The 25599-nt window shown below is 52.4% G+C and overlaps 1 protein-coding gene, 1 long non-coding RNA gene and 1 pseudogene across 2 annotated transcripts; 1 reads left to right on the plus strand and 2 right to left on the minus strand.

Annotated features, from left to right (window-relative positions):
* The window catches only part of LOC100992801 (chitobiosyldiphosphodolichol beta-mannosyltransferase-like), a 32318-nt pseudogene extending 20238 nt beyond the window's left edge, over positions 1-12080 (plus strand).
* A 707-nt stretch (positions 12081-12787) lies between these two features.
* Positions 12788-17827, minus strand: LOC134730240 (putative protein N-methyltransferase FAM86B1). The gene is made up of 3 exons (XM_063603678.1): positions 17623-17827; positions 16298-16447; positions 12788-12912 (listed from the first exon to the last, which is right to left on the minus strand). The coding sequence occupies exons 1-3, from the start codon at positions 17825-17827 to the stop codon at positions 12812-12814; spliced, it is 456 nt and encodes a 151-aa protein (XP_063459748.1). The 3' UTR covers positions 12788-12811.
* A 15-nt stretch (positions 17828-17842) lies between these two features.
* LOC117978151 (uncharacterized) lies at positions 17843-25164 on the minus strand. Its single transcript, XR_008625052.2, has 3 exons — positions 24183-25164; positions 22618-22680; positions 17843-20734 (listed from the first exon to the last, which is right to left on the minus strand). It is a non-coding gene; the product is annotated as an uncharacterized LOC117978151 (long non-coding RNA).
* Positions 25165-25599: the final 435 nt, after the last annotated feature.

A 25599-nucleotide genomic window follows, 5' to 3' on the forward strand; every position in this document is an offset into this window, starting at 1 on the left:
CACAGCCAGTACAACTGCAGCTCCTAGCAGCTGCGGCGCAGCTACTCTCCCATCTGGTAACCGAATCCATCCTTCCTCCATCACTTCTCCTTCCCTCTACTTGGCGAAAGTCCTTTTCTTCTTTAGAAGAAGTAGGTCCAAGATCAGGTGCTTGAGGGAGCACTGATGCCCAGAAGGGGGCAGATGCTGCTTTTCGAGCCTCTGGGTCAGCGCGGGAATTCCCCAAACCCAGCAAGGTGGAAGCTCGCTGGTGTCCCCTGCAATGCATAACTGCCACCTTGTGGGGTTTCCACACTGCTTCTAATCATTGCAAGATTTCTTGTTGATATTTTCTGTCTTTTTCCCCAGAGTTCAATAGGCCCTTTTCTTTCTATCACGCTCCATGCACTTGAAGGGTTCAAAAGACACACGGAGAATCAGTGTAAATGTTGACAGTCTCACCCTCACTGAGTTCTAAGGCCCGAATGAAAGCAATGAGTTCAGCTTTCTGGGCTGACGTGGCCTGGGGCAATGATCTGGCTTCAACAACAGTGTCCAGGGTTATCACTGCATACCCTGCACCTCTCTCTCCTTGGGGGTTGAAGAAGCTGCTCCCATCCATGTATAGTTCCCAGTCTATGATGCCCAAGGCTGGTCCCGGAGGTCAGGTCTGCTAGAGTCAATGGAGTCCAACACTTCTACACCGTCAGGCTCGACAGGGCTCTCTGATACTGGGAGCAAGGTGGCGGGGTGTAGGGTGTTACAAACTTCAATGGTTATACGGGGATTTTCACAGAGCAAAGTTGGGTCCTTGGTGAGTCTGGCATTCATTAGCCAATGATGTCCTTTAGTATTCATTAAAGTCACCACAGCACGGGAGGCCTTTCGGTTCAGGTTTTGCCCAAGAGTCAGCTTATTTGCTTCTTGTACTAGCAGGGCAGTTGCTGCCAAGGCCCTCAAACAGGGGGGCCATCCTTCAGAAACCCCATCTAGTTGTTTAGAGAGGTAGGTCACCGGCCTCGGCCAGGGCCCCACAGTTTGGGTTCAAAGTCCAGCTGCCATCTTTTCTCTCTGACGCATACAATGGAAAAGGCTTTGTCAGATTGGGTAGCCCCAGGGCTGGGGCTGCCAGAAGTTTTTCCTTTAACTCATGAAAGACTTGCTGTTGTTGGGATCTGCATTCCAAAAGTTCCCGGTCCCCGCCCCCTTTGTGACCTCATACAAAGGTTTGGCTAATACTGCAAAGTTTGGGATCCACAGTTCTACAAAATGCCACAGCTCCTAAGAATTCTCTCACCTGCCTTCTGCTCTTAGGCTCCACTAGATTGCAGATGATCTGCTTTCTTTCTGATCCTGGGCTGCGTTCCGACCCCTGTCGGATAGTAAATCCCAAGTAACGTACCTGCTGTGGGCAGATCTGAGCTTTCTTCGTGGACACCTTCTACCCACAGTCCTCCAGGTGCCGGTGTAGGGCATCTGTTCCCTTGGCACACCCGACTGCCGTGGGGTGTCCCAGCAGAAGGTCATCAACCTACTGGAGCAACACGCAGCCTAGGTCTCTGCTGGGAAACTTCTGGAGGTCTCGAGCCAACGCCTCCCCGAAGATGGTGGGGGAGTAGTTGAACCCTTGGGGAAGCTCGGTCCAAGTGTACTGAGTAGTGATACGTGACTCCGGATCTTCCCACTGAAAGACAAACAGCTTCTGCCTCTCAGGGGCTACTCTGAGAGGAAAGAAAGCATCTTTCAGGTCCAAGCAGGTGAACCAGCTGTCCTCAGCTGGCAGCAACCCCAGCAATGTGGACGGGTTAGGTAGTGTTGGATGGAAAGTCAGTGTAGCTTGATGAAGCAAGCGCAAATCCTGTACCGGCCGGTAGTCCTTGGTCTGTGACTTGGGAACAGGCAGGAGGGGAGTGTTCCATGGAGACCGACAAGGAACAATAATTCCAAAAGTTCTTAGGTGCTTGAGACGGACCTGGATACCTTGAAGGGTTTCTGTGGGGACCGGGTCCTGTTTTTGCCTCACCGGCTGGGCCCCAGTCTTAACTGGCCAATCCCGGAGGGTTGTCTTCTGCCCGTACTCTTGGCCACCGCTTAGCCAGAGCTGATCTTCTCTCTTGGCCCGGCTTAGTTCACAAAAGTCTCCATTCGTCCTCTCGGGGACCATAAGGATCATAATGACTCCCGTTCCGGGTAACTTGAGTAGCAAAGAGCCATGCTCTGTCAAAGAGATAGTGGCTCTCAGCTTGCTGAGCAAGTCCCTTCCCAAAAAGGTCAAGAGATAGTCAGGCATGTACCAAAACTGATGAATGACTTTATGTCTTCCTACAGTAGAAGTCCGAGACAAGCAGAAAGCTTGCTTTGCTGAAACCCCCATGGCTCCGATGACGTCAATAGTCTTTTTGGATAAGGGGGCGACCGGGGCGGTTACTAGCGAATGTTCAGCACCGCTATCTACAAGAAAGTCAATGTTTCCACCGCCAACTGTCATTCTGACCAGAGGCTCTTTGGGGACGCTTGAGCCCGGTCTCCCTCAGTCTAAGAACCCTTCTGCCAGGTTGAGCAGGGCCCCTTCCTCCTTGTCCGGGGCCTCCTGCTCTGAGTCACCTTGTTTTCTTTTGAGCTGAGGGCATTTGTTCTTCCACTGTCCTATTTCTTTACAATAAGCACACTGGGTATGCTGCAAACTCTGACAGCCAAGCTGAGTTTCCTTCCCATGGCCCCCCTTCCATTGCCTCTTTGTGGGGGCCCCTCTGATTGCAGCAGCTGACAAACAGGGCGGCGTGTCGCCGGGCCTGTCCTCCATTCTCTTTGCCGTTTTCCTTACGGCTTACTGCATCCCTGTTTACAAACACCTGGCTAGCTCTTTCTAGTAATTGGGATGGATTCATCCCGGCAAGCCCAGCCTGTTTCTGCAGTTTTCTTCTCATGTCTTCTGCGCTTTGACGGCCTAAAGCCATGTGAATCATGCGCTGATTTCAGGGCTATCGGGATCAAAGGGAGTATACATACGATAGGGCTCACACAGTCTCTCCTAGAATTGTTCTGGACTTTCTTCTTTTCCCTGAATGACCTCAGAGAGCTTGTTAATGTTTGTGGCCTTCCGAGCTCCCCTCATGAATCCTTCCAAGAGAGCTTCCCTGTCTCGGTTTAGCCTTTGCATATCCTCTCTTTCATGTGGGTCCAAATGGGGGTCGGTTCCTGACACCTGGGTCCTTCCATACTCTTGGGGGTTTTAATAATCAGCTGGTGCATGTTCCTCTAGTCACTTAGTTGCTTCTTGGAGGACTCTCCGCCTTTCTTCGCAGTTAAAGAGGAACACGAGCAACTTGTGCCAATCAGCCCAGGTGGGCTTGTGGGTCTGGATAACAGCTTGGAGAAAATCAATTAGGGCTTGTGGCTTTTCGGTAGAGGGTGGTGTAGTGTTTTTCCAGTAGATAAGGTCGACGCAGGTGAAGGGCTGGTACCCAAAAACACGCCTCTCCACCACGTGACCATCCTCATCTATCCCAGTCTACCGCTGCTCTCTCAGGGGCATTTGTGTCCCCTTTTTGTGTCGTAAACGAGCTGCCGAGGGAGGGGTGGAATGGCACAATGCGACTTACCACAATTAATAATCTCAATTATTAATTGACACTAATAATTGTCAATATTAATAACCCATAATATAATTTTTAAAATCAATACCGATAATAATGATAATTAATATGAAACAGTTATACTAATGATCACAATAAATGATTAATATTAATGATTAAAGATGCCTGACATTAATAACTGATATTGATCTTATTCATTAGAAAACAGTAATATTAGCCCCTAATAATTAATATTAATATTAATAAACAGAAAACTTTTTATTAGCAATTATTTGTTAATATTAATATTAATATCGGTTATTCATATTCATGTTAACAATAAATGAGGAATAATTCATACTAATATTATGTCCTAATACCTCAGTGGGTGCACACCCACCTGTGATATTGCTCCTCATGTCCAGGGAGGGAGAGAGTATGATATTACGTTTAATATCGCAGTAGGTGTACACCCAGCCGGTGATATAGATCCGAATATAATCTCCAGGGGCTGGAGTATGACGTTACTCCCAATATAGCACTGGGTGTGCATCCACCCGGTGATTTTGCTCCTAATATTCACGGAAGAAGAGAATGCTATTACTCCCAACATCGCAGGAAGTGTACACCCCCGTGTGACATGGTCCTTAAAAATATTCCAAGGCGGGGGGGGGGGTGATATGACTACATATATGGCAGAAAGTAGACAACCCCAAGGATATTATTCCCATGATTCTGAAGGGAAGAGGATGATACTACTTTCAATATCACAGAAGGTGGACACGCCCCCACTGATATTGTTTCTAAAAGCAACGTGGGAGAGGAGGACATGACACCCGATATCCCAGGGAGTAGAAAGACCCCTATGATACTGTTCTTAAAATACAAGGAGGAAGAGGATGATATGACTCCCAATAAAGATGGGTGTACAACATCTGTACACCAAGGGTGTACACCCGTCTGTGAAACAGTTCATAATCTTCAGAGTGGGAGATGATATTACTCACAATATGACAAACAGGAGGTGAGTCCAGCACGGATCCTAAGAGCCAGGGGGGCAAGAGGGGCTGGCTCTTACTCCCCGCATCGCTGGGGATGGGTTACATGGGGCGCGGGACCCAAATGAGTGGTTTGAGCAAAAAGTAGCCTCCACGCTGGACTAATGCTTGGCAACAGTATGGGAAAATTTGGGGAAGCCGGGAGAGGAGGGGGCAGAGTTTCTTTCCCAGCCAGCCAGGGTGTCCAGGCACTTTTGGTCCTAGGACATCTCTCTGTGCATTCCCAAGTAATTGCAAGGCTTCTTCTTGTCATCGCCTGAGACTTGGATTCCCCAAGCGTCCTTCTTTTCCTGGAGCCTCTGAGTCCTCCATTCCTGAGGCCTTTCTTCAGCCCTCCCAATAGCCCTGCCATGATTTCATTGCAGGGCTGTGACCATCTATGACAAGCCGGCATCTTTCTTTCAAGACACACCTCTGGACCTGCAGCGCCGGCTCTTCATGAAGCTGAGCGGCACACACTCTCCGTTCAGGGCCCGGTAGGCCTCCCATCCTCAGCTGCCTTCTCTCCTGCTTGCCACTGCCCTGGCCTGTCCCCTTCTCACTGCAGACCTGGGAACCCACTCACCCAGGGGTTGGCAAACTAAGGCTACAGGCCAGTCTCCTGCTTTTGTAAATCAAGTGTCACTGGGACACAGCACACTCATTAACTTCTGAGTTGTCTACAGCCGCCTTTGAGCTACAATAGCAGAATCGTGTTTTGCAACAGAGAACCTGTGGCCCGCAAAGCCTGAAGTATTTACTCTCTGGCCCTTTAAGAAATGTTTGTGGACCCCTGCGCTGTCTTACTCTCCTGCCAATGGGTTCCCAGGCCTGTGGCAGGATCTGTGGACCTGTGTGTCCCCTGGGGTGTCTCACGGGGCTAAGGAGGGGACCTTTGTGCAGGTCCACGCACCCTGAGGTGTGCCCCTGTGTAAGCTGGGGTGGTGTGGGAGGGCGTCCCTGCACCCTCATCTTGAGTCCAGGGGATGATAAGACAGTAAGTCCCGTGGAGAAAAGGAATGAGTCAGTCTTGTTTGCTGTTGTAAACTTATCACCCAGCAACAATATTAGAGAAAGCAAGCCCAGGCCTCGGATGGCAGGGGTGACCTGGTGCTGCTGATGTGGCCGGGCACCCCAACCTTTGGGAGCCTGCAGGCCTTGCCACGGCAGGAGATGCCCGTCCTGGGTCCTGGGCCTGCTCTGTGGCCTCTCACAGGCTTTTTTCCTGCTCTTTCAGCTCAGAACCTGAGGACCCAGCCACGGAGCGGTCGGCCTTCATGAAGCGGGATGCTGGGAGCGGGCTGGTGATGCGTCTCCATGAGCGGCCAGCCCTGCTGGTCAGCAGCACAGGCTGGACAGGTCTGCACGACCCCTGCAACACTTGGGGTTGGTGTGACAGTCACCTGGCCAACCTGTGTTGTCCTCACCCCTGCCAGTCCTGCATGCCCCCACCCCACCACGGTCTCAATGAGAAGGGGAGGGCGTGAGAGCTGGAAGAGGGGTGTCTAGAAACAGGCCCCTGACATTCAATTCTCTTCTCATAGAGGACGAAGACTTCTCCATCCTGCTGGAAGCTTTAGAAAGTAGGTGTGTGGCTGCGGTGAGGAGCTCTGGGCTTGTCGGGGGCCACTGAGCTGTGAGCTGCTTGCCTGGCCTGCAGCATGTTCCTGTTCCTGGCCACTGGGTGGGGCAGCCTGGGGACAGTGGGGGTGGTGGAGGTGGGCCGCCTTGAATCCCCAGTTGGGTCATTGAGTGACCAGGCCCTCAGGCTGAAATGCCCCCTCCAGGAGAGTATCTCACAGAGGCTGGTGGCCTCCCCACCAGAGCAGTGCTCTTTCTCCACCTGAACAGGTGACTCTGGCTATTGTTTATTTAAAACTTTTTTTCTGAATGGGCATGGTGGCTCACACCTGTAATCCTAGAACTCTGGGAGGCCGAGGCAGGCAGGTCACCTGAGGGCAGGAGTTCGAGGCCAACATGGCGAAACCTGTCTCTACTAAAAATACAAAAAGTAGCTGGGTATGGTGGTGGGGGCCTGTAATCCCAGCTACTTGGGAGGCTGATGCACGAGAATTACTTGAACCCGGGAGGCAGAGGTTGCAGTGAGCTGACATCATGCCATTGCATTCCAGCCTGGGTGACAGAGCCAGAGTCTGTCGGAAAAAAAAAAAAAAAAAAAAAAAAAAATTCTACCAGAAATTCCGTGTAGAATTGTTTCTTTTTTTAAACACAGAGTTTGAATAACTGACTCTTGACAGACACAACCTTCCTTCTCTCGTCTGTGTGATAACAGGTACCGCCTGGGACCCTGGGTGTCTGTGTGGTTGGGGTATGGCGGATGGGGAGGGGCACGCAGCCTTCACCCTGTGCTTCCCACGATCTTGTCTCCTTAATCCTCACTGCAGCTCTCTGCCACAGGGTCTTATACTGCTTGACATGGGGGAAACTGAGGCTCAGAGGGTTTCACAGCAGGGCAGGGAGCCCAGATTTGAATCTGTAGATACCAAGCTTTTTACTTTTTCAGTAGTTTCCAAGCATCTTTTTTGTTGTTGTTGTTACATCACTGGTGTCTTTTTTTTTTTTTTTTTTTTTTTGAGACACAGTCTCTATCGCCCAGGCTGGGGTGCAGTGGTGTGATCTTGGCTCACTGCAACCTCCATCTCTCACATTCAAGCAATTCTCGTGCCTTAGCCTCCCGAGTAGCTGGGACTACAGGGGCCCACCACAACCAGCTAATTTTTGTATTTTTAGTAGAAACAGGGTTTCACCATGTTGGCCAGGCTTGTCTTGAACTCCTGACCTCAGGTGATCCACCCAACTTGGCCTCCCAATATGCTCAAATTACATGCATGAATCACTGTGCCTGGCCATGTCATTGGTGCCTTAACCAAGCGTCTTTTAATTTTTTAAACGGAAGAGCCCCTGTACCACAGTTACTGCTGCTGAGCCCTTTCAAGGTGACTCAGTGAGGAGGGAGAAAAGCGGAAGCGGTGTGGGAAGAGGCGGGGTCTGGGCCAGCTGCTGGTCCTGCTCTCCTCCCTCCTCTGGCCTCTAGGCTCCCAGGAGTGGTTTGGAACCTGCGCCATGTGCTCTGGAGGCTGTGGCAGGGCAGCGGCGGTTTGGAACCCGTGCCATGTGCTCAGCGGGCTGTGGCAGGGCAGGGGGAGTTCTCGTGTCCCCTGCGCACAACACAGACAAAAGGCTGGGTCCACCCAGTGGGCGGTCGGGTGACAGGCCAGTGCTTACCCCGCCATGTTTGCAGTCCAAGGCCAGCTGGCCGCAGGTGTAGGGCTGTGCGTCAGGGGTCAGGGTGCACACACCCCTGCAGGTCTCGGGGCTCCTGGGTTGCTTCTGGAAGGGCTCGGGTGGGGCCTGACTGGAGCTGCTGAGGGGTGGAGCTTCTGGGAAAGGGATCCCTCCTAGGGGGGAGTGTCCTGGGCCTGGGGCCACTTGGCAGGGACAGAGACGGGTCCATGGCAGTATCTGCTCTTCTCTGTGAAGGCAAAGGGCCTCTGAGGGAGTATTACAGCCGCCTCATCCACCAGAAGCATTTCCAGCACATCCAGGTCTGCACCCCCTGGCTGGAGGCCGAGGACTACCCCCGCTTCTAGGTGAGAGGCCAGCGGGAGGCTCACGGAGGAAGCGGGGCCTTAAGCAGGGGGAACAGGGGTGGGTGGGATGTAATTTTTCTGAAAAGGTGGCTCTGGAGGCCACTTGGGGACAGGACCTGGGCTCTGGCTCTACTCCCGGGAGGAGGCTACTTCCTGGTGTGCCAGCCCCTCCCTGCCAGGTGGCGCCAGAGGCCGTTTACCAAGGGGTTTGAGGAGGTCACATCCTTTCAGCCTGCCACGCCCTCCATTCAGTCCTCTTCCTTCCTGCAGGAGGGCTGGGCCTGGGGTTGGGGCCACTGTTGCCCAGGCGTGGGAAGGCAGTGGCTTTGGGAGGTACAGGGACGATGTGTCAAACAGCGTCGCCTCTCCCAGTGAGATGGTTCTGCTTTGCCTCCGTCTCTTTCCCCGTTGTTTTCTCCAAGTGGGGAGCGTCTCTTGGTCCTGATGCATCTCTAGAGCCGCATCTTCCAGCTTCGAGTGAGCAGAGCAGTTGGAGGCTGAGGGCCTTTTCCTGGCAGGACTCTCCAGCTAGTCTTTGTTTTAGACAGTCTCGCTCCGTTGCCTAGGCTGGAGTGCACGATCTCAGCTCATGCAACCTCTGCCTCCTGGGTTCAAGCGATTCTCCCACCTCAGCCTCCCGAGTAGATTACGGGATTACAGGAGCCTGCCACAACACCTGGCTTATTTTTGTATTTTTAGTAGAAACAGGGTTTCACCATGTTGGCCAGGCTGGTCTTGATCTCCTGACCTCAAGTGATCCTCCTGTCTTGGACTCCCTACGTGCTGGGATTCCAGGCGTGACCCATCACGCCTGGTCCCAGCTAGTCTTTAGAAATGTTAAGCTGTTTCGCTTTATTTTCACACTGACAGCTGGTTTGTAGTGGGTGTGCTGTGGTTTATTATTATTATTATTATTATTATTATTATTATTATTATTATTTTGAGAAGGAGTTTCGCTCTTGTAGCCCAGGCTGCAGTGTAATGGCACGATCTTGGCTCACTGCAACCTCTGCCTTCCCAGGTTCAAGCAATTCTCCTGCCTCAGCCTCCTGAGTAGCTGGGATTACAGGCACCTGCCACGACACTTCGCTAATTTTGTGTTTCTTTTAGTAGAGATGGGGTTTCACCAAGTTGGCCAGGCTGGTCTTGAACTCCTGACCTCAGGTGATCCGCCCACCTTGGCCTCCCAAAATGCTGGGATTACATGCGGGAGGTGAACCTGGGAGGTGGAAGTTGCAGTGAGCTGAGATTGTGCCACTGCACTCCAGCCTGGGTGACAGAGTGAGAGTCTGTCTCAAAACAAAACAAAAACAACAACAACAACAACAAAACCAAATTGTGATTACGTAGAAAAAGTGTCAACTTACATTTTCAGATGTCCCAGCCAGACCATGTGGCTGCTTGGCCAGCTTAAGCCACTTGTGCTTGGGGCTGCGGGGGGCCTTATCTGATTTTCACTCCCCTCGGGGGATGTTGCCTCACTGTGCTGGGAGGATTTGTGTTCCCAGGGCAGAGACCAGCTCTCTGACCGCACCCCTCTTGCCTAGCAGGGTCGGTGGACCTGGGTGTCTGTCTGCACACGTCCTCCAGTGGCCTGGACCTGCCCATGAAGGTGGTGGACATGTTCGGGTGCTGTTTGCCTGTGTGTGCCGTGAACTTCAAGTGGTAGGAGCAGAACCCGAATCTTTCTGGGGATAGCTTCACAGATCCACCGCTGAGGGGGAGCAGTGCAGAGTGAGCTGCCCACAGTGAGGCCCTGCCCCTCGGTCAGTCCAGCACACACTGGAGGCCACGAGGAGGAGCCCTGTGGTTACTGTGGCTGGGCTGAGCCTCACTGAAGTAGTTGCTTCCATTTAGAGCTCATGTTATATTTAGTTTGGTACAAAAGTAATCACAGCTTTTGCCATTAAAGATGGCAATGATTTTGCACCAACCTAATATGAAAAAAACGCATCTTAAATACAAGAACTCCACTCGGGGCTTTTGCTCCTAGAGTAGAATTGGCGGGAATTGCCTGCAGGCTTACATGGTTTTCTTTGTTTTTCTCTCCCACCGTGTCCCTTTTGGCCAAGCTCACATGGTGGGTTTGAATCAGTTAAATGAGTGTCATGCTGTGGCCTCACTCCACCCAGCATAGATGGGTGTTTGAAAGGGTGGCATTAGAGGAGATTCTAGAAGGAGTAGCCCCAGCACAAGTTGAGCCCTTGGCCCCTGCTCAGGAGCCGGCCCCTGGATGGGATTCAGGGATGTGAGCCCCTCGTGTGAGCTGAGCTCAGGGAACGTCTTGATCAAATCTGGTGCCCTAGAAAAGTCATCTTTTATGTGCTGAACCAGTCCCCAGGGGGTTGCCTTACTTGTTCCACAGCCATGGAATTAAGAAAAACATGCAAAAATAATTCTTCAGTCCTTGAAGAGCATCCAGCACAGAAGGTACAAACCCTCCTTAAGGCTCCCTCCTCAAATCGGTTGGCCATTTTGATGTGCACTCCCCCAGGTCTTTATACCCTTCAGGTGCCAAATCTAAGAACCAGCTCCCAGAAACCACACCCCCTGTTCCAACCTCCAGCCTGGCTTGAGCGTGGGGTGCGAGGGGAGCCCAGGTGGGCACCCCAGGGGTCTGGTGTCTTCTCCAGGCAGCTCTCAGGCTCCCTTGGTTCTCTGCAGTTTACATGAGCTGGTGAAACATGAAGAAAACGGCTTGGTCTTTGAGTACTCAGAGGAACTGGCAGCTCAGCTGCAGGTAGCCACATCTGCCACTACGCCAGGGTGGGGAGGGTTCTGGAGACTGGCACCGAGACACGCTCCCTGATCCCTGCTTCCCACAGCCAGGGTGGGACCATGTGGGGTCTGGCGGAAAAGCTAGGGAGGGAGCAGAGGTCACAGAGGCCGGCCCACTCTGCTGTCCCGTTTCGGTACAGTAGGCTCGGGAAAGTTAGGACACAACCCCACCTGCCCGCTGGATTTATGGAACAGACACTCCACAAATGACGCTGGAGCCGGGTGGGCCGGGCTGCAATTTAGGAAGTGAGCAGGATCAGGTAGGTGAGTGGGCAAAGGGAGCTTCTGGGACCAGCCTTGAAAGATGGGTGGAATTCTGCAAAGGTTACTTGTTTCTTATTGCAAAAAGTAATACATCATTCTTGCCAACAGAATGACTGGCAGGATTTTCAGTAAAGGTCCAAGTCGGAAGTCATTTAGACTGGGTCCCCCAGTCTCTGTCAGAACCATGGTACTCTGTTGGGGTGTGAAAGTAGCCACAGATCATCTGTAGATTAAGGGGTGTGGCTTTGTTCCAATAAAGCTTTATTTACAACACAGGCTGTGGGCTGGATTTGGCCTGCAGGCTGTAGTTTGTGATCCTTGATTCAGACAGTTTAGCAAGGCTGAAAAGAACACCGACACCCCCTTGTTACCCACAGATGGGTGGGACTTGGCCAGAGGCCAAGAGGAGGGTGCTCGCAGGGGAGCATACAGCATGAAGAGGCCGGGAGGTGCCCCAGGACACCAAGTGTGGGAAAGTGGGACATGCGGGGAAGTTTCCAGAAAGCGTGATGTCAAGTTGGAGGCGGAGCGCTGCTGGGGCGTGAAGAGTCTCGAGTCCAAGTGAGGGAGTTAAGAACTTGGTAGGGGTTGTTGTTGGGTCGGGCACCTGGGGTCAGCCAGGTGGTGACCTGGGATGCGGTGGGGACAGGCAATGAGGTAAGCTCTGCTCTTTATTTTTTTGCAGATGCTTTTCTCAAACTTTCCTGATCCTGAGGGCAAGCTAAACCAGTTCCGGAAGAACCTGCGGGAGTTGCAGCAGCTCCGATGGGATGAGAGCTGGGTGCAGACTGTGCTCCCTTTGGTTATGGACACATAACTCCCGGGCCAGAGGCTAAAACCCCAGGGCCCCTGCTGTCCTTCCCGCAGCTTCTTCTCGGAGTCTCAGGGCAAACCCTTTCGAGCAGCGCCTCCCAGTGGCCAGAAGCTGAAATGACGGCAGTGGTGCCACCTGGTGAGTGAATTGCTTCTGTGACCCGGGAAGCTGTGGTTGGCTCTGATTTCTTTTTTGGAGGCTCGGAAACACTTCCTGTCTTCTTCTGTTCTTCACGCCCCATGCCCCTGCTAGCGTACTACTGTTCTGTGACTTCTCTGTGACCTCTGCAGTACTCCTCATCCTGCGTTTGGTCTCCAGGTGTCGCCTTTCTGCCGTGTTCCTAACATTTTGATTCCGGTCTTGAAAAAAGCACCTGCTGCACCGTAAGCCCAGGGATGTGGCAGCTGCAGCAGGCTTGGCTTTGTGAGGAACCGAGTGTGTCCACGTTGGGGGAACATCATACTTGATACACACGTTTTTATTTGCACAAAGAAAATGCTATTTTTGGAGCCAGAGTTTTCATGTCTGATTTATGGTGATTTTCTTAAGAACCAGAACTGCTGGCAGAAAGGGAGCACCCACACGCCTAGATAGCCGATGTCTTATTAGAGGGCAGTTTGTGGTTCCTGATTTGGAAATTAACATTCTCCAAACATTCTGGTCCAATGAAAGTTTTATCCGCTTTCCCATGTAAAAATTCTTCCCATGAGAGTGACTTGATCCTCACAATCCCGTTGGAGTCGTGTGTGAGTCCTACAGTGTGAGGTTCAGCATTGCCATCTCCAAGTGCTCTTTGTAGGGAAACAGTTTCTGGTCACGATGAGCTTCCACTTCCCATCTGATCCTGGCCCGGCCTGGAAACAGAGCACATGTGTTTGAGGATGGCGGTGTTTGGGGACAGGACATGAGCGTATTGTGTGGGGCTGCTAGGACAGGCTTGGTGTGGTGGGGGAGTGTCCAAGTCAGTTTACTTGTTTCACAGTTTCCCAGGCCCACCCAGGTACCTAGAATTGGCCTCCAGGATGGGATCAGAAATCTGGTTTTGCATAGAAATGGTTAGCAGCAGGCACCGTGCCGCTGTCCACTCTCTGCTGGCATCTGCCCCAGCACTTGGCACAGCGGGACAGAAGCAGAGCTCTGAACCCACATCTACCTGGCTGCCCAGTCAACACACTCTTCACAAAGCTTAGAAAGCGGCCGGGCACGTGGCTCACGCCTGTAATCCCAACACTTTGGGAGGCCAAGGTGGGGGGATCACTTGAGGTCAGGAGTTTGAGAGCAGCCTGGCCAACATGGTGAAACCCCATCTCTACAAAAATACAAAAATTAGCCAGGCATGATGGCAGGTGCCTGTAATCCCAGCTACCTGGGAGGCTGAGGCAGGAGAATTGCTTGAACCCAGGAGGCGGAGGTTGCAGTGAGCTGAGATTGTGCCACTGCACTCCAGCCTGAGTGACAGAGTGAGACTCCATCTCAAAAAAAAAAAAAAACCCAAAAACAAACAAACAAACAAACAAAAACACACACACACAGCTTAGAAGGGGCTGGTGTTCTCATAAGCACAGATATCTGAAGAGCCATTAGCCAGAATGATTTTTTTTTTTTTTTGAGATACGATCTTGTTCTGTCACCCGGGCTGGAGTGCAGTGGCACAGTCATTGCTCACCGCAGCCTCGACTCCTGGGCTCTAGCAATCCTCCCACTTCCTGAGTAGCTGTGATGGCAGGTGCGTGCCACCATGCCAGTAATTTTTTTATTTTGTAGAGATGGGGTCCTGAACGCATGGCCTCAAATGATGCTCCTGCCTCAGCCTCTTTTATTATTATTTTTTTAGACGGAGTTTAACTCTGTTCCCCTAGCTGGAGTGCAGTGGCGCAATCTCAGCTCACTGCAACGCCTCCCAGGTTCAAGTGATCCTCCTGCATCAGCCTCCCAAGTAGCTGGGATTATAGGCGTGCAGCACCACGCCTGGCTAATTTTTGTGTTTTTAGTAGAGATGGGGTTTCACCGTGTTGGCCAGGCTGGTCTTGAACTCTGACCTCAAGTGATCCGCTCACCTCAGCCTCCCAAATCCTCAGCCTCTTACAGTGTTGGGATTACAGGTGTGAGACACTGTGACCCGGGATGATTTTCAATCACAGTTTTTTGTTACAAGTGGAAAATGCATATCTATAAAAATGAAGTAGTGTAGACATGAATGTGTAGAAGTCTCTATAATCCTGCCATGCAAGGATGGCACCTGTTAACGAGTGTATTAGGGATGTCCAATCTTTTGGCCTCCCTGTGCCACATTGGAAGAAGAATCACCTTGGGCCACACATAAAATACACTAATGCTAGCAATAGCTGATGAGCTAAAAGAAAAAAATTCACAAAAAAACCTTGTACTGTTTTAAGAAAGTTTACAGATTTGTGTTGGGCCGCAGGTTGGACAAGCCTGCTATATATATATTCTAGGTTTTCTCCTATAAGTATACTTATGTGAAAATGATGATTGTGATAATTTTTTTTTTGAGATGAAGTCTTGCTATGTTGCTCAAGGTTGCCACAAACTCCTGGGCTTAAGCCATCCTCCCGTCTCAACCTCCTGAGTAGTTGGGAATATAGGTAGTCATAACCATGTGTGGGTGATTATTATTAGTTTTTAAACAAAAATGGGGCTGGGCACAGTGGCACACACCTGTCATCCTAACACTTTGGGAAGCTGAGGCAGCAGATCACTTGAGGTCAGGAGTTCAAGATCAGCCTGGCCAACATGGCAAAACCTCGACTCTACAAAAAATACAAAAATTAGCCAGGTGTGGTAGCACCTGCCTGTAGTCCCAGCTACTCAGGAGGCTGAGATGGGAGGATAGCTTGAACCTGGGAGGTGAGAGGTTGCAGTGGGCCGAGATGGCACCACTGCATTCCAGCCTGGGCAATACAAAGCCAGACTCTGTCTCAAAAAAAAAAAAAAAAAAAAAAAAATGGTGGGTGGGTTCTTATACTATGTGTGCTGCTTGGCACTGTTTTTTTCACTTAAAAGATATTGCAGGTATTTTTTCACGTAAGTATCTGAAGAAAGACTTCCTTTTTTTTTTTTTTTGCTTTTTTGAGACAGGGTCTCGCTCTGTTGCCCACGCTGGAGTGCAGTGGTGAGATCAGGGCTCACTGCAGCCTCCACCTCGTGGGCTCAAGCCATCCTCCCACATCAGCCTCCCGAGTAGCTGGGACTACAGGCGTGTGCAACCACATCTGGCTAGTTTCTGTATGTTTTGTGAAGATGGGGTCCCACTATGTGGCCCAGGTTGGTCTTGAACACTTGGGGTCAAGTAGTCCTCCTGCCTTAGCCTCCTAAAGTACTGGGATGACAGGCCTGAGCCCTGCGCCGGGCCAGCCTCCTGTGCAAGGTTGTGCGGGACTCTGTCGTGGAACCCAGTATGCCTTCGTGTGCTGGCTTGTTTGTTGACTCTGTAGTTAACGGGCTGCCCCACGTGGACAGGCACTGGGTCATCCGTGTCTCTGTGTGCAGGCAGAGGCTGCTGCGGGTGCATCTGTGCACATGGCTGCCGGGAGGGGCTGTGCTCAGGGGGAGCTGGGGCAGAGGCTGTTGGCAATGGGGGGGCTTGGGTGTAGTGTGGAGGCACGAGAGCCAGGTGGCCGGGCTGCAGTCTGCGGGAGCTCGGGAGTCACTTGGCCTCTGTGTGTCCTAGTGTCTTTGTCAGTGGGATGGGACAATGACAGCACACCCTCACAAGTGCTGGGGGCTGACAAATGTCAGGTCTGAGGACAGTGACTGGCCCACTATGGGGCCAGGTTCCCTTCTCTATAGTCACCCTGCTCATCTCCCATCAACTGGGTGTTCAGGACAGTGGTGTGGAGGATCCGCCTGTACAGCCTGTGCTCCAGCATCCTGCAGGCCACAGCTGTGTCCAGCCCTGACCCCGACTGCCCCTCCCGCCACCTCCATTTTATAGATGAGGAAACCAAGGCCCAAGGGCTTAGGGAACCCTGCTCTGAAGCACATAGTAGGGCTGCTGGGCTCAGACCCTCCCTCCCTGTGCTGAGCTGCCCTCCTCCTGCCGCAAGCCCCCCACGTCCCGAGTCGACCCTGCTCACCGGCCTCTGCCCGAGTTCCCTGCATGGTGTGGGAGTGTGGGGCATCCTAGCTTTTCCCCGGCACCCAGTTCTTTCACTTCCATTGGAGTCCTGCAGGGACAGCTCGGGGACCATGTAGGCCCGGGTGGGCGTGGGGGTTCACCTAGCTCGGTGGTGAACAGCTGGCACGTCCCTTGGTTGCAGACGGTAAAGGCCACGTAGACCTCAGGAGCCCGCTTGTGCTCCTGGCAGGCAGCCAGCCTCCTCAGGACCCCGACCAGCGACACGATGGCTTCTGGGCAATACAGCACGTCTACAGTGAAAGCTTCAGGTTACTGAAAGGGACAAGTGGAAAGTTCCACTTCATGCTGACCTCAGCAGCAGGGCGAAGCCAGAGGGGCAGCGGTCATATGAGACTATTAGATGCCATTTAACCATTCGGGCCATTAGATGGAAAGGCAATTACTTGGGTGAAAAAGGAGAACCCTTAGTAGAGAAAGCTGCAAAAGACCGAAGCAAAAGAAAAAAATCTCCAGACTCACTGGCGTTCCTTAAAAAACCAGCTCTGGTTCTCGGCCTCTCTAGAGGGCTTTGAATGACAGAAAGCCTGACCCTGCCGTGAACTTCATGTTTCAGGTGTCTGCCGATTGGTCTGCTGGCTTGCAGGGGTGGGCTTGTGTCCCTGGCCACCGCTGGACCTGTGGTTTTCAGGGCTGGGACCCAGGACCACAGGCAGAGCTCTGCTCCACCAGAGAGGGGACTGAGTGTGCTGGCAGGGGTGAGGGGTTTTCGGTGGCCCAGCCAAACACCACCTTCTCTCAAGGGCCCTGGCCTCATCCCAGAAGTGGTTGTTTTCCTCCTGTGGTCTCTGAAGGACACAGGGCATGGCTCTGGGACAGAGCCATGTGGTGACGACTGTAACGGGAGTGTGCCTGTCTCCAACAAGAGGGCTGTGGCTTGAAGGCCACCTTAAGAGGCACCCCTGTCCTTTGATGTCACCCTGGAGGCCCAGAGTAACTCTTCTGGAAGCCCCATCACGTCCATGCCTGACAGCGTCCATTGTTCCCTTTTCCCAGAGCCAAGAGCTGGGTAGAGCTGCAAGGACACCGCCTGCACAGGATGCCCGGGGCTGGGCATTACCCGCTGCAATGACAACATCTGGCTGGAAGGCAGAGAGCTGATGGACCGTCGCTACGTCCCGGTCCAGCTGGGCCACTGTCACCCTGGGGCTGTCTAAGTTGGCAGTGATGTCTGCCTCTAATGAGAGGCCATTGAGAAGGACATTCCCTCGGAGCTGCTCGAGGACCCGGCTGTGAGGGTCGCTGAAGTTGTATGCCCGGGGGCGGCACATCTTGCAGATGGCAAGGCCTGTGAGGCCGGCACCACTGCCAAGCTCTAGGACAGTCCTGGCGGGAGGAAAGGGGACCGTGTCTTCGACTGCACCAGGGTAAGCCTGCCTCAGTGCCCTGCCCTGTGCCCCGAGGTCACCTCTTAGTGAAGGCTGCCGGGTTCTCGATGGCCCATTCTGCAAGGTAGAGGGCGGCATCCCATGTGACCAGACCTGTGGTACCGTGGGAGATGATGGCTGTGCTCTCAAAGAGTGTGACCGAGCCTCCCGAGGGCTGCACCAAGAGAGGACGAGAGAGTCAGTCCAGTGATCAGAAGGCAAGTGGCTTAGAAGACAAGTAGCCATCCACCACATGGCTGAATAAACCATGACAGGACCAATCGCCACTCAGCAATGAGAAGCAGCTAACTGTTGACATACCAACAGCTTGCACGGCCTCAAGGGTGTCACGTGGCATGAAAGACACTCATCTCAGGCCACACAGGATTCCATTCATCGAACATTCCTGAGACAATGGAATTCTGGCGATGGAGCCCAGGTCAGTGGTGGCCAGGGGCCAGGTGTGGCTATGAAGGGGTGGCTGCCTTGTGATGATTCAATATGCTGTTTTTCCGTTGTGGTTTTCTGTATCTATGTTTTATCTTATTTATTTTTTGAACTCTGTCACCCAGGCTGGAGTCAGTGGCACAATCTTGGCTCACTGCAACCTCTGCCTCCTGGGTTCAAGCAATTCTCCTGCCTCACCTGCCCAAGTAGCTGTGACTACAGGCGTGTGCCACCATGTCCGGCTAATTTTTGTACTTTTTTTTGAGACACAGATTCGCTCTCATTGCCAAGGCCGGAGTGCAATAGCGCGATCTCGGCTCACTACAACCTCCACCTCCCGGGTTCAAGAGATTCTCCTTCCTCAGCCTCCCGAGTAGCTGGGATTACAGGCGCCCACTACCACACCCCGCTAATTTTTGTATTTTTAGTAAAGATGGAGTTTCACCATGTTGGCCAAGCTGGTCTCAAACTCCTGACCTCAGGTGATCCCCTCGCCTCAGCCTCCCAAAGTGCTGGGATTACAGACATGAGCCACCACGCCCAGCCTAATTTTTGTATTTTTAGTAGAGACAGGGTTTCACCATATTGGCCATGCTGGTCTCGAACTCCTGACCTCAGATCCACCCGCCTTGGCCTCCCAAAGTGCTGGGATTACAGGCGTGAGCCACCATGTCCAGCCCTGTCAAGTATTCTTTGAGGACTGGGCACCAGGTCCTTGTGAAGCAGGTAGTGTGTGTCACCTATTGGACAAATGCCCAACACCCCACGACACATGCTGTTGTTGAAGTGCTTGATTTACAGACAGGGAAACTGAGGCTAAAGAAGGTTAATGGACCTCATGTCTAAGACTGCAGAATGGGTGAGTCAGGATTTGAACCCACACCCACGTTTACACTTTGTCTGTGCAGGAAGGGTATCTGGGCTGTGAGGGGGAGGAGGGTGTCCTTCTCATACCAGCAAATAGCTCCGGTGGCCCTGGGTGGACTCCTTGGCCATCAGAGTCTCCACCAGCGCCTCGTACAGCTCATCCAAAGGCTCCGTGTGGACAGCCTCGTGCTGGGGGCAGACAGAGTGAGAGCTTGTTTGCTTTCGTTCTAATCTGTAAAAATGGCCAGATGATTTTCACCAAGTTCAGAGGGGAGATTTGGGATGGAATGGTGTAATATCGGCCAGCTGGTATATAAAATATTCACTTCATTGGGCGTGGTGGTGTGTGTCGAATAGTTCCAGCTACTCTAGAGGCTGACGTGAGAGGACTGCTTGAGCCCAGGAGTTCGAGGACATCCTGGGCAACAGAGATCTTGTCTCTAAAAAAAAATAATTCCACTTGGTAGGGAAACCTGGATGGGAGGGCCTTCAACAAGAGGTGTTGAGAGGGTAGGGTTAGGTGTAGTCTAGTGCAGGAGACAAAGATTCCGTGAGAGCTGCCACATGACCATGACAGAGAGGAGGAAAACAAAAGGTGTTTTTAAGTGAGCCCAGGCAGAACTGTGAGGGCGGCCCATGCTGCAGGCTGTGGCTGTCAGCAGGCTGCTTCTCCACAGCTGGCCCCGTCCTAGGATTCACAGGACAGCAGCAGGGTACACTGGGTGACTGCTGCCCTCTCCTGGTGGCACAGGGCAGACCTGCTGGTGACCATAGATGCACCCTTTTGGGGAGGACTAGGGAGAAAGCAGTTATTGGAGAAGCAGGGGATTGTTTAGTTGCTAAAAGTGTGGCCCTTTTACTCAGCAGGTCTGCTACTACCTACTAAGGAATGGCCTCTCGATATCCTCATGTCAAACCCTGCATGTTCGGGCCCATCTTTAAAATCCATCCTAGGCCAGGTGCAGTGGCTCATGCCTGTAATCCCAGCACTCTGGGAGGCCGAGGCAGGCGGATCACCTGAGGTCAGGAGTTCGAGACCAGCCTGGCCAACATGGTGAAATTCTGTCACTACTAAAAATACAAAAATTAGCCAGGCATGGTGGCGTGTGCCTGTAGTCCCAGCTTCTTAGAAGGCTAGGCATGAGAGTTGCCTGAACCCAGGAGGCAGAGGTTTCAGGGAACCGAGATTGTGCCACGGTAATCCAGCCTGGGCAACACAGTGAGACTCTGTCTCAAAAAAATAAATAAATAAGTAAAAAATAAAATCCATCCTATATCAGTCAGGAAAGAGCTCATTCCAGCAGGATCAATGCGGAGAATTCACCAGAGGAACTAGTTCCAAAGGTATGGCAAGAGGAAAAACTTCCAACAGGGGCCCGTGGGGCAACCCAGAGATGGAGAAGAGCAGGAAACTCCAAACCCTTTGGCGGGCAGGACAGAGGGTGTGGGTGAGGGTTCCAGTGCTGTGGGCTGGGCCAGCCTGGTAGGAATGAGAATCCATATGCTAGGAGCTGGGGCCCCAGAGAAGCAGCTGCTGTGGAAACCCCAGGAGGCAGAGTGAGGGAGAGACGCTGGCCTCCCCTTCTTCCCGCCCTGCACTGTTTCCCATGGGTCACACACAGCTGCAGCCAGTTGCCTGGGGAGGGCCCTGCCATGCTGGGGTTTGCAAAGCAGGGCCAGGGCCTGGGAAGGACGGGGGCTCCAGCATGCAGGTGGCTATGCTGTCCGGCTACTGGGTGGACACTGCCCATAACTGACCTTTTTCATGAGTTCTGAGAGAAAGCACTGGGCATAATTGACTGACGGCGGGTGCTTCACACACACAGGATGCTTCACATTCTATAGCAAAGGACAGAACGTTGGTTGCTCGAGAGCCCATCTTAAGTCTCCTATGAGCTTCAAGCCAACACAGCAGAGGGCAAACTCCAGGCTACCCCATCCCTCAGCAAAGATGTAGATGGACACAGCGTTCTGGCCCCAAGCATCTGAAGTTTGTCTTAAGATATAAGTCATTTCCTAAAAATGCTTCCACTGCAGTGGCACAGGCTATGGCAGCATTTCTAATGCCCATTCTGAGCAGGAACACAGGGCATGTGGGCCCAAACCACCTCCCTCCCAGGGGAGCCTGTGTGAACCAGGGTTTGCAGTAAGGACAGTCGCCAACTGTCTGACTCTATGGAAGAGGCGGGAAGGCCCACTCGGCAACTGCTCTCTTGGAGCATGTGTCCCTGGGGACAGGATGGAGGGGAGGTGACACTCCAACTAAAGCCAAGAGAAGCCAAGTGCAGGACGAGCAAGTTCCAGGCAGTGGCAACAGCCGGTGCAAGCTCTGAGGTGGCCATAGCCTGGCACTTGGAAATGAGGGCAGAGGGAATTGTGCAGCAGGAGTGGGGACGGTGGGAAAACAAGAGCCTGGAGGGAGAGGGAGGAGATGGTCCGCAGTGCCTGCTGGCTGGGAGGGATGCAGATTCTGCCCAAGGACAGCAAAGTACCCCACACAATATACAGGCTCTTCAGGCTGGTGCTGGTTTTTCATTTATTCTGACACAGAGTCTCGCTCTGTTGCCCAGGCTGGATTGCAGTGACCCGATCTTGGCTCACTGCAGCCTCCACCTCCCAGGTTCAAGCAATTCTCCTGCCTCAGCCTCCTGAGTAACTGGGACTATAGGCATGCACCACCACGCCCAGCTAATTTTTGTATTTTTAGTAGAGATGGGTTTTTGCTATGTTGGCTAGGCCGGTCTTGAACTCCTGACCTTAGGTGTTCCGTCCACCTCAGCTTCCCAAAGTCCTGAGATTACAGGTGTGAGCCAGTGTATCCAGCCTTTTGCTGGATTTTAAAGCAGCTCTCCCTACATTTCATGCTTCACCACCTACGAGAGTGAGGCTCAGGGTGAAACTCAGAGTAGGGTGCGAGATAACTTCAGGTATCTCCATGCTTGAAGCCCTGTCCTACTGTATTGCCCCGAAAGTCTTCCCTGCTGTGGCTGCATCTTTTCCACGTGGATAATCTTGGTTCACCTCTAGCACAGGAATTCTTCACTGGGGCTCCTAGGATGGGCTGGGTGGGTGGGGGTGGAGGATGTCTGCCTCCCCTGAGTTTGTATGGAAAATGTATTCTTCTGGTGCACTTCTTTCTGGGAGGGAGTCTGTTGCTTTGTCTTTTCTGAAGGGCTCATGGCCCTTTGAAGGTGAAGACCCAGGATGCAGGGTGATCTGCACTTGGCCCTCAAGGCCAAGGTCAGGCTGTGGCTGGGCCGGGTGGTGATCCTGCCTCTCACCTGCATGCAGATGCATTTGAGTGCAAACCCCACCCTGGGCAAAGCAAGGGCCCATTTAGGTCTAGAAGAGACAGGAGTGGGCGGGACAGGCCTCATAAATGCAAAAAAGAAAGTCTCTGAGCATCTACCAAATGCTAGAAGCTGTTTTGCACCTGTCATCTCTGTTTCTGCTGTGGATGGTTTAAAAAACATTCCCTAGATTCCCCCCTCTTATGCAGATTTTTGTATCTACTGATGTCTTTGTCTAAGTCTTAGATAGAAAACAAAAGTGCTGGAGCTGTCGGAGGTGCTGACACCCACCTCCAGTGCTGACTCAATGATTTTGTTCTTTGAACAGGGGTGTTTTTAAAGGGTACAAGCACACCTGTGGTTCTTCTCTCAGGTCTTCCGGAGAGATTCAGGAGGCAGGATCATGAGTCCCAGGGACTCTGGGATTCTTACCTTCTGCAAAATATCCCGCAGAAGCTCAGAATCTGATGAGTCTCTTAACTTTGCTTCTAAGCTCTGTGTGGAGGGAAGAGAGAGAAATCTCAAGGGTGCATTCACAGGAACATTAAACATGCAATAGAATGTGTTGGCAAAGCGCTATGTGATCTCTCCTTGGGGACGTGGAGCCAGTTGGAAGCGGAAGCCACAGCAGCTGAAAGCCTGACCTTCAAATGTCGCAGGTGCACCTGGATGAGTCACAGGAAGACGGCTAGAACACTGACTCTTGGCCACATTAGTCTTGGCTACTTAGCTGCCACCCAGGTCATGGGCCAGCTCCCTGGTTGCACTGGTCAGCCAGGAATTACCAGGGCAGCCATTGCACCAAGGTTTGATGGGCTTGCCATCTGAGTTTAACTGGAAATGCAGAATGTGCCCATACCAGCCTGGGTTACATTGTCCTCTTACAGGGGCCTCAAGCCCAGCAGCGAGCTTTGGCTCCCGAGTTAGGCAGACTGTCTCGGCTGGTATGTGACACGGGGCAAGGCACTTCATTGCTTCAGAGCTCCTTCCATGCCGTAAAAGGCCCTACAAGACCTGGTCCTAATCCCTCTCTCTGGCCTGTTCTCCCTCACCTCTTGCCCACCCTGCTCACTCCACTCCAGCCACACTGGCTGCCTTGCTGTTGTTCCTCAACCACAGCTGGCTTGTTTCCACCACAGGGACTTTGCATATCCTGTTCCCCAAGCCCTTCCCATGGCTAGCTGCTTCACCAGTCAGGCCCCAGTTCAAATGCCATCTCCTTGGGGAAGGCTTCCCTGATTCCCCGACTTTGGTGACTCTTCTCCCCAGTTGCTCCATTCACCATTTCCCTGTTTTATTGGCTTTAAAGCTACTCTCATCTGGTCTTTTCTTGTTTATTCATTTATTTGTTTGTTCTCTGGCTCTCCCATGCAAGCAGAGCCTCATCTGTCATGGGTACTGCTGATCCATGGTGCCTGGCTCACGGAAGGCATTTATTAAACATTTTCAGACCGAATAAAAACAGTAGCTAACACCGACATGCATTTACCATGAGCCAGGCACTGATCCACAGGCTTTTGTACTCAACTCTGACAACAACCCTAAGAGGTAGCTATCATTATATCCCCCATTTTATTAAGAAGAAAACAATAGCACAGAGAAGGGCTCAGGAGGCGGGGCCAGGGCGGGGCGTTGACTACGTCGTAGCACATGACCAGGCGGTGCTCGGACTCTGGGAGGCAGAGCTTAGGGCGGGCCGATGTGGGGAGGGGCCCAGGGTCCGGGAGGCGGGTCCGAGTCTGGGCTGCGGGCTGCGCTCAGGAGGCGGGCCCTGGGGTATGGCCAGGCGCTGCTCGGGCCCTGGGAGGCGGAGCTTAGGGAGGCGCCGGTGTCGGGAGGAACCCAGGGACTGGGAGGTGGGTCGGGGCTGGGCTCAGGGGCCGAGAGGGAGCTGGGCTTGGGGCGGGGCCGAGACGGAGCGAGGGGTCCAGGGTGTGGGAAACGGGGAGGGGTTTGAGGCGGGGATCGGAGTGTGGCTCACGTTCGGGAGGCGTTACCTGCGGAGGGTTTGAGGCAGGCCCAGGAGCAAGGCCATGGTCGGCCGAGGCGGGGCCAGGGGCGGGCCCTAGGAGCCGGAGCTTTGGGCGGGGCCGAGTCCGGGTTTGGGGCCCGGGAGGCGGGGCCGGTTAGGGCAAGGGTCCCTGGGATCGTCGAGTCAGGCCTTGGGCCAAAGTAGACACTGTCGCAGTTCCTCCGCCTTCAGGAAGGTCTTTTTGGCAGGGGCCTTATGGGTGCGCGCTTCGGTCCTGGAGGCCTTATCCTAGCCGCTTCTCCATCAGCGCCACCCGTCTGGGGCCCGACAGGAGGGAGCTTTCCCTCTGTCCCCCAGCCTTTGGACTGTCACCAAACAAGCCATTCGTTCACCAAATACTTACTAAGCGCCTACCATGCGCCTGGCAAGGCAGATGTAACAGTGAGAAAAACTAGGTGTGGTCCAGGCCCTCCAGGGTCTCAGGGGCTGGTGGAAGAAGTGGACATTGAAGTACTTATCATACAAATGAATATAAAAGTACAATAGCGATATCTGCCATGAAGGTGAGCCGACAGAGCTAGCGGGGCTTCCAGGAGGAGTTTTGATCTTGCAGGGACAGGAAGGAGGAGTTAGCTCCTGCGGGGTGGGATTAGTGGTGGTGGTGATATAGACTTGGGGACAGAGTGGAAAACAACAAAAATATAATTATTTTAGTTCAAAGTTATTGTGTCTTGAGTTGAAAAGCAGGGCAGTTAGCAACACAGTTCAGATTTCAGTACTGCCCCTGAAATCTGAACTGTGTTCAAAGTCTAAAACGTTTACCTTAGCAAATGCCTCATAAAACTCCATTTGGAAGAGTCCCGAGAGCTAATTTGTTAAGTATACTTGCAGAAGGTAGATGAGGAGACAGATTAAATCTTATTACCTCTTTCAGATGAGAGGCACTTGAGCCCTGCTCAGCTGTGAGAATAAGAGAGGGGAATTAATTCTAATTGAATACACTTGTTCTCTCATAGCTGTTGTTGCCCACCAGAACCAAATGAGCGCAAGATCTGACAAAGAAAAAAAAGGTTCATCTTTTATTCTCCCAAACACTTTCATTTAAATCAAGAGGGTGGGATGTGGTTATTGCTGTGCTTTTAGACAGAATCAACGGTTTCTGGGTCTGAGATGTTGCATATACCCTCTCAGTCCCTGAATCCTGAGATGGAGTCACCTGAGAATCCACAGCAAGTCCTAACCAGGGATGGGTCTGCGTGGTTAAGGAAGGTTGGCTTCAGAACTGGGCCAGGGGCACTGCTTTGCTTTTGCTGTTTTGATCAGCTCTCTGCCTGCAGGAGACAAGGAAAACCAATGGGAACAGGTTAGTTACACTCATAAATCCTGGGCTTATTTTACTAACTCACATAATAGCTATTAATTGCCTTTCTTCCAAGGAGCAA

Source organism: Pan paniscus, chromosome 3 (genome assembly GCF_029289425.2).
Source record: "Pan paniscus chromosome 3, NHGRI_mPanPan1-v2.0_pri, whole genome shotgun sequence".
Lineage (NCBI taxonomy): Eukaryota > Metazoa > Chordata > Mammalia > Primates > Hominidae > Pan > Pan paniscus.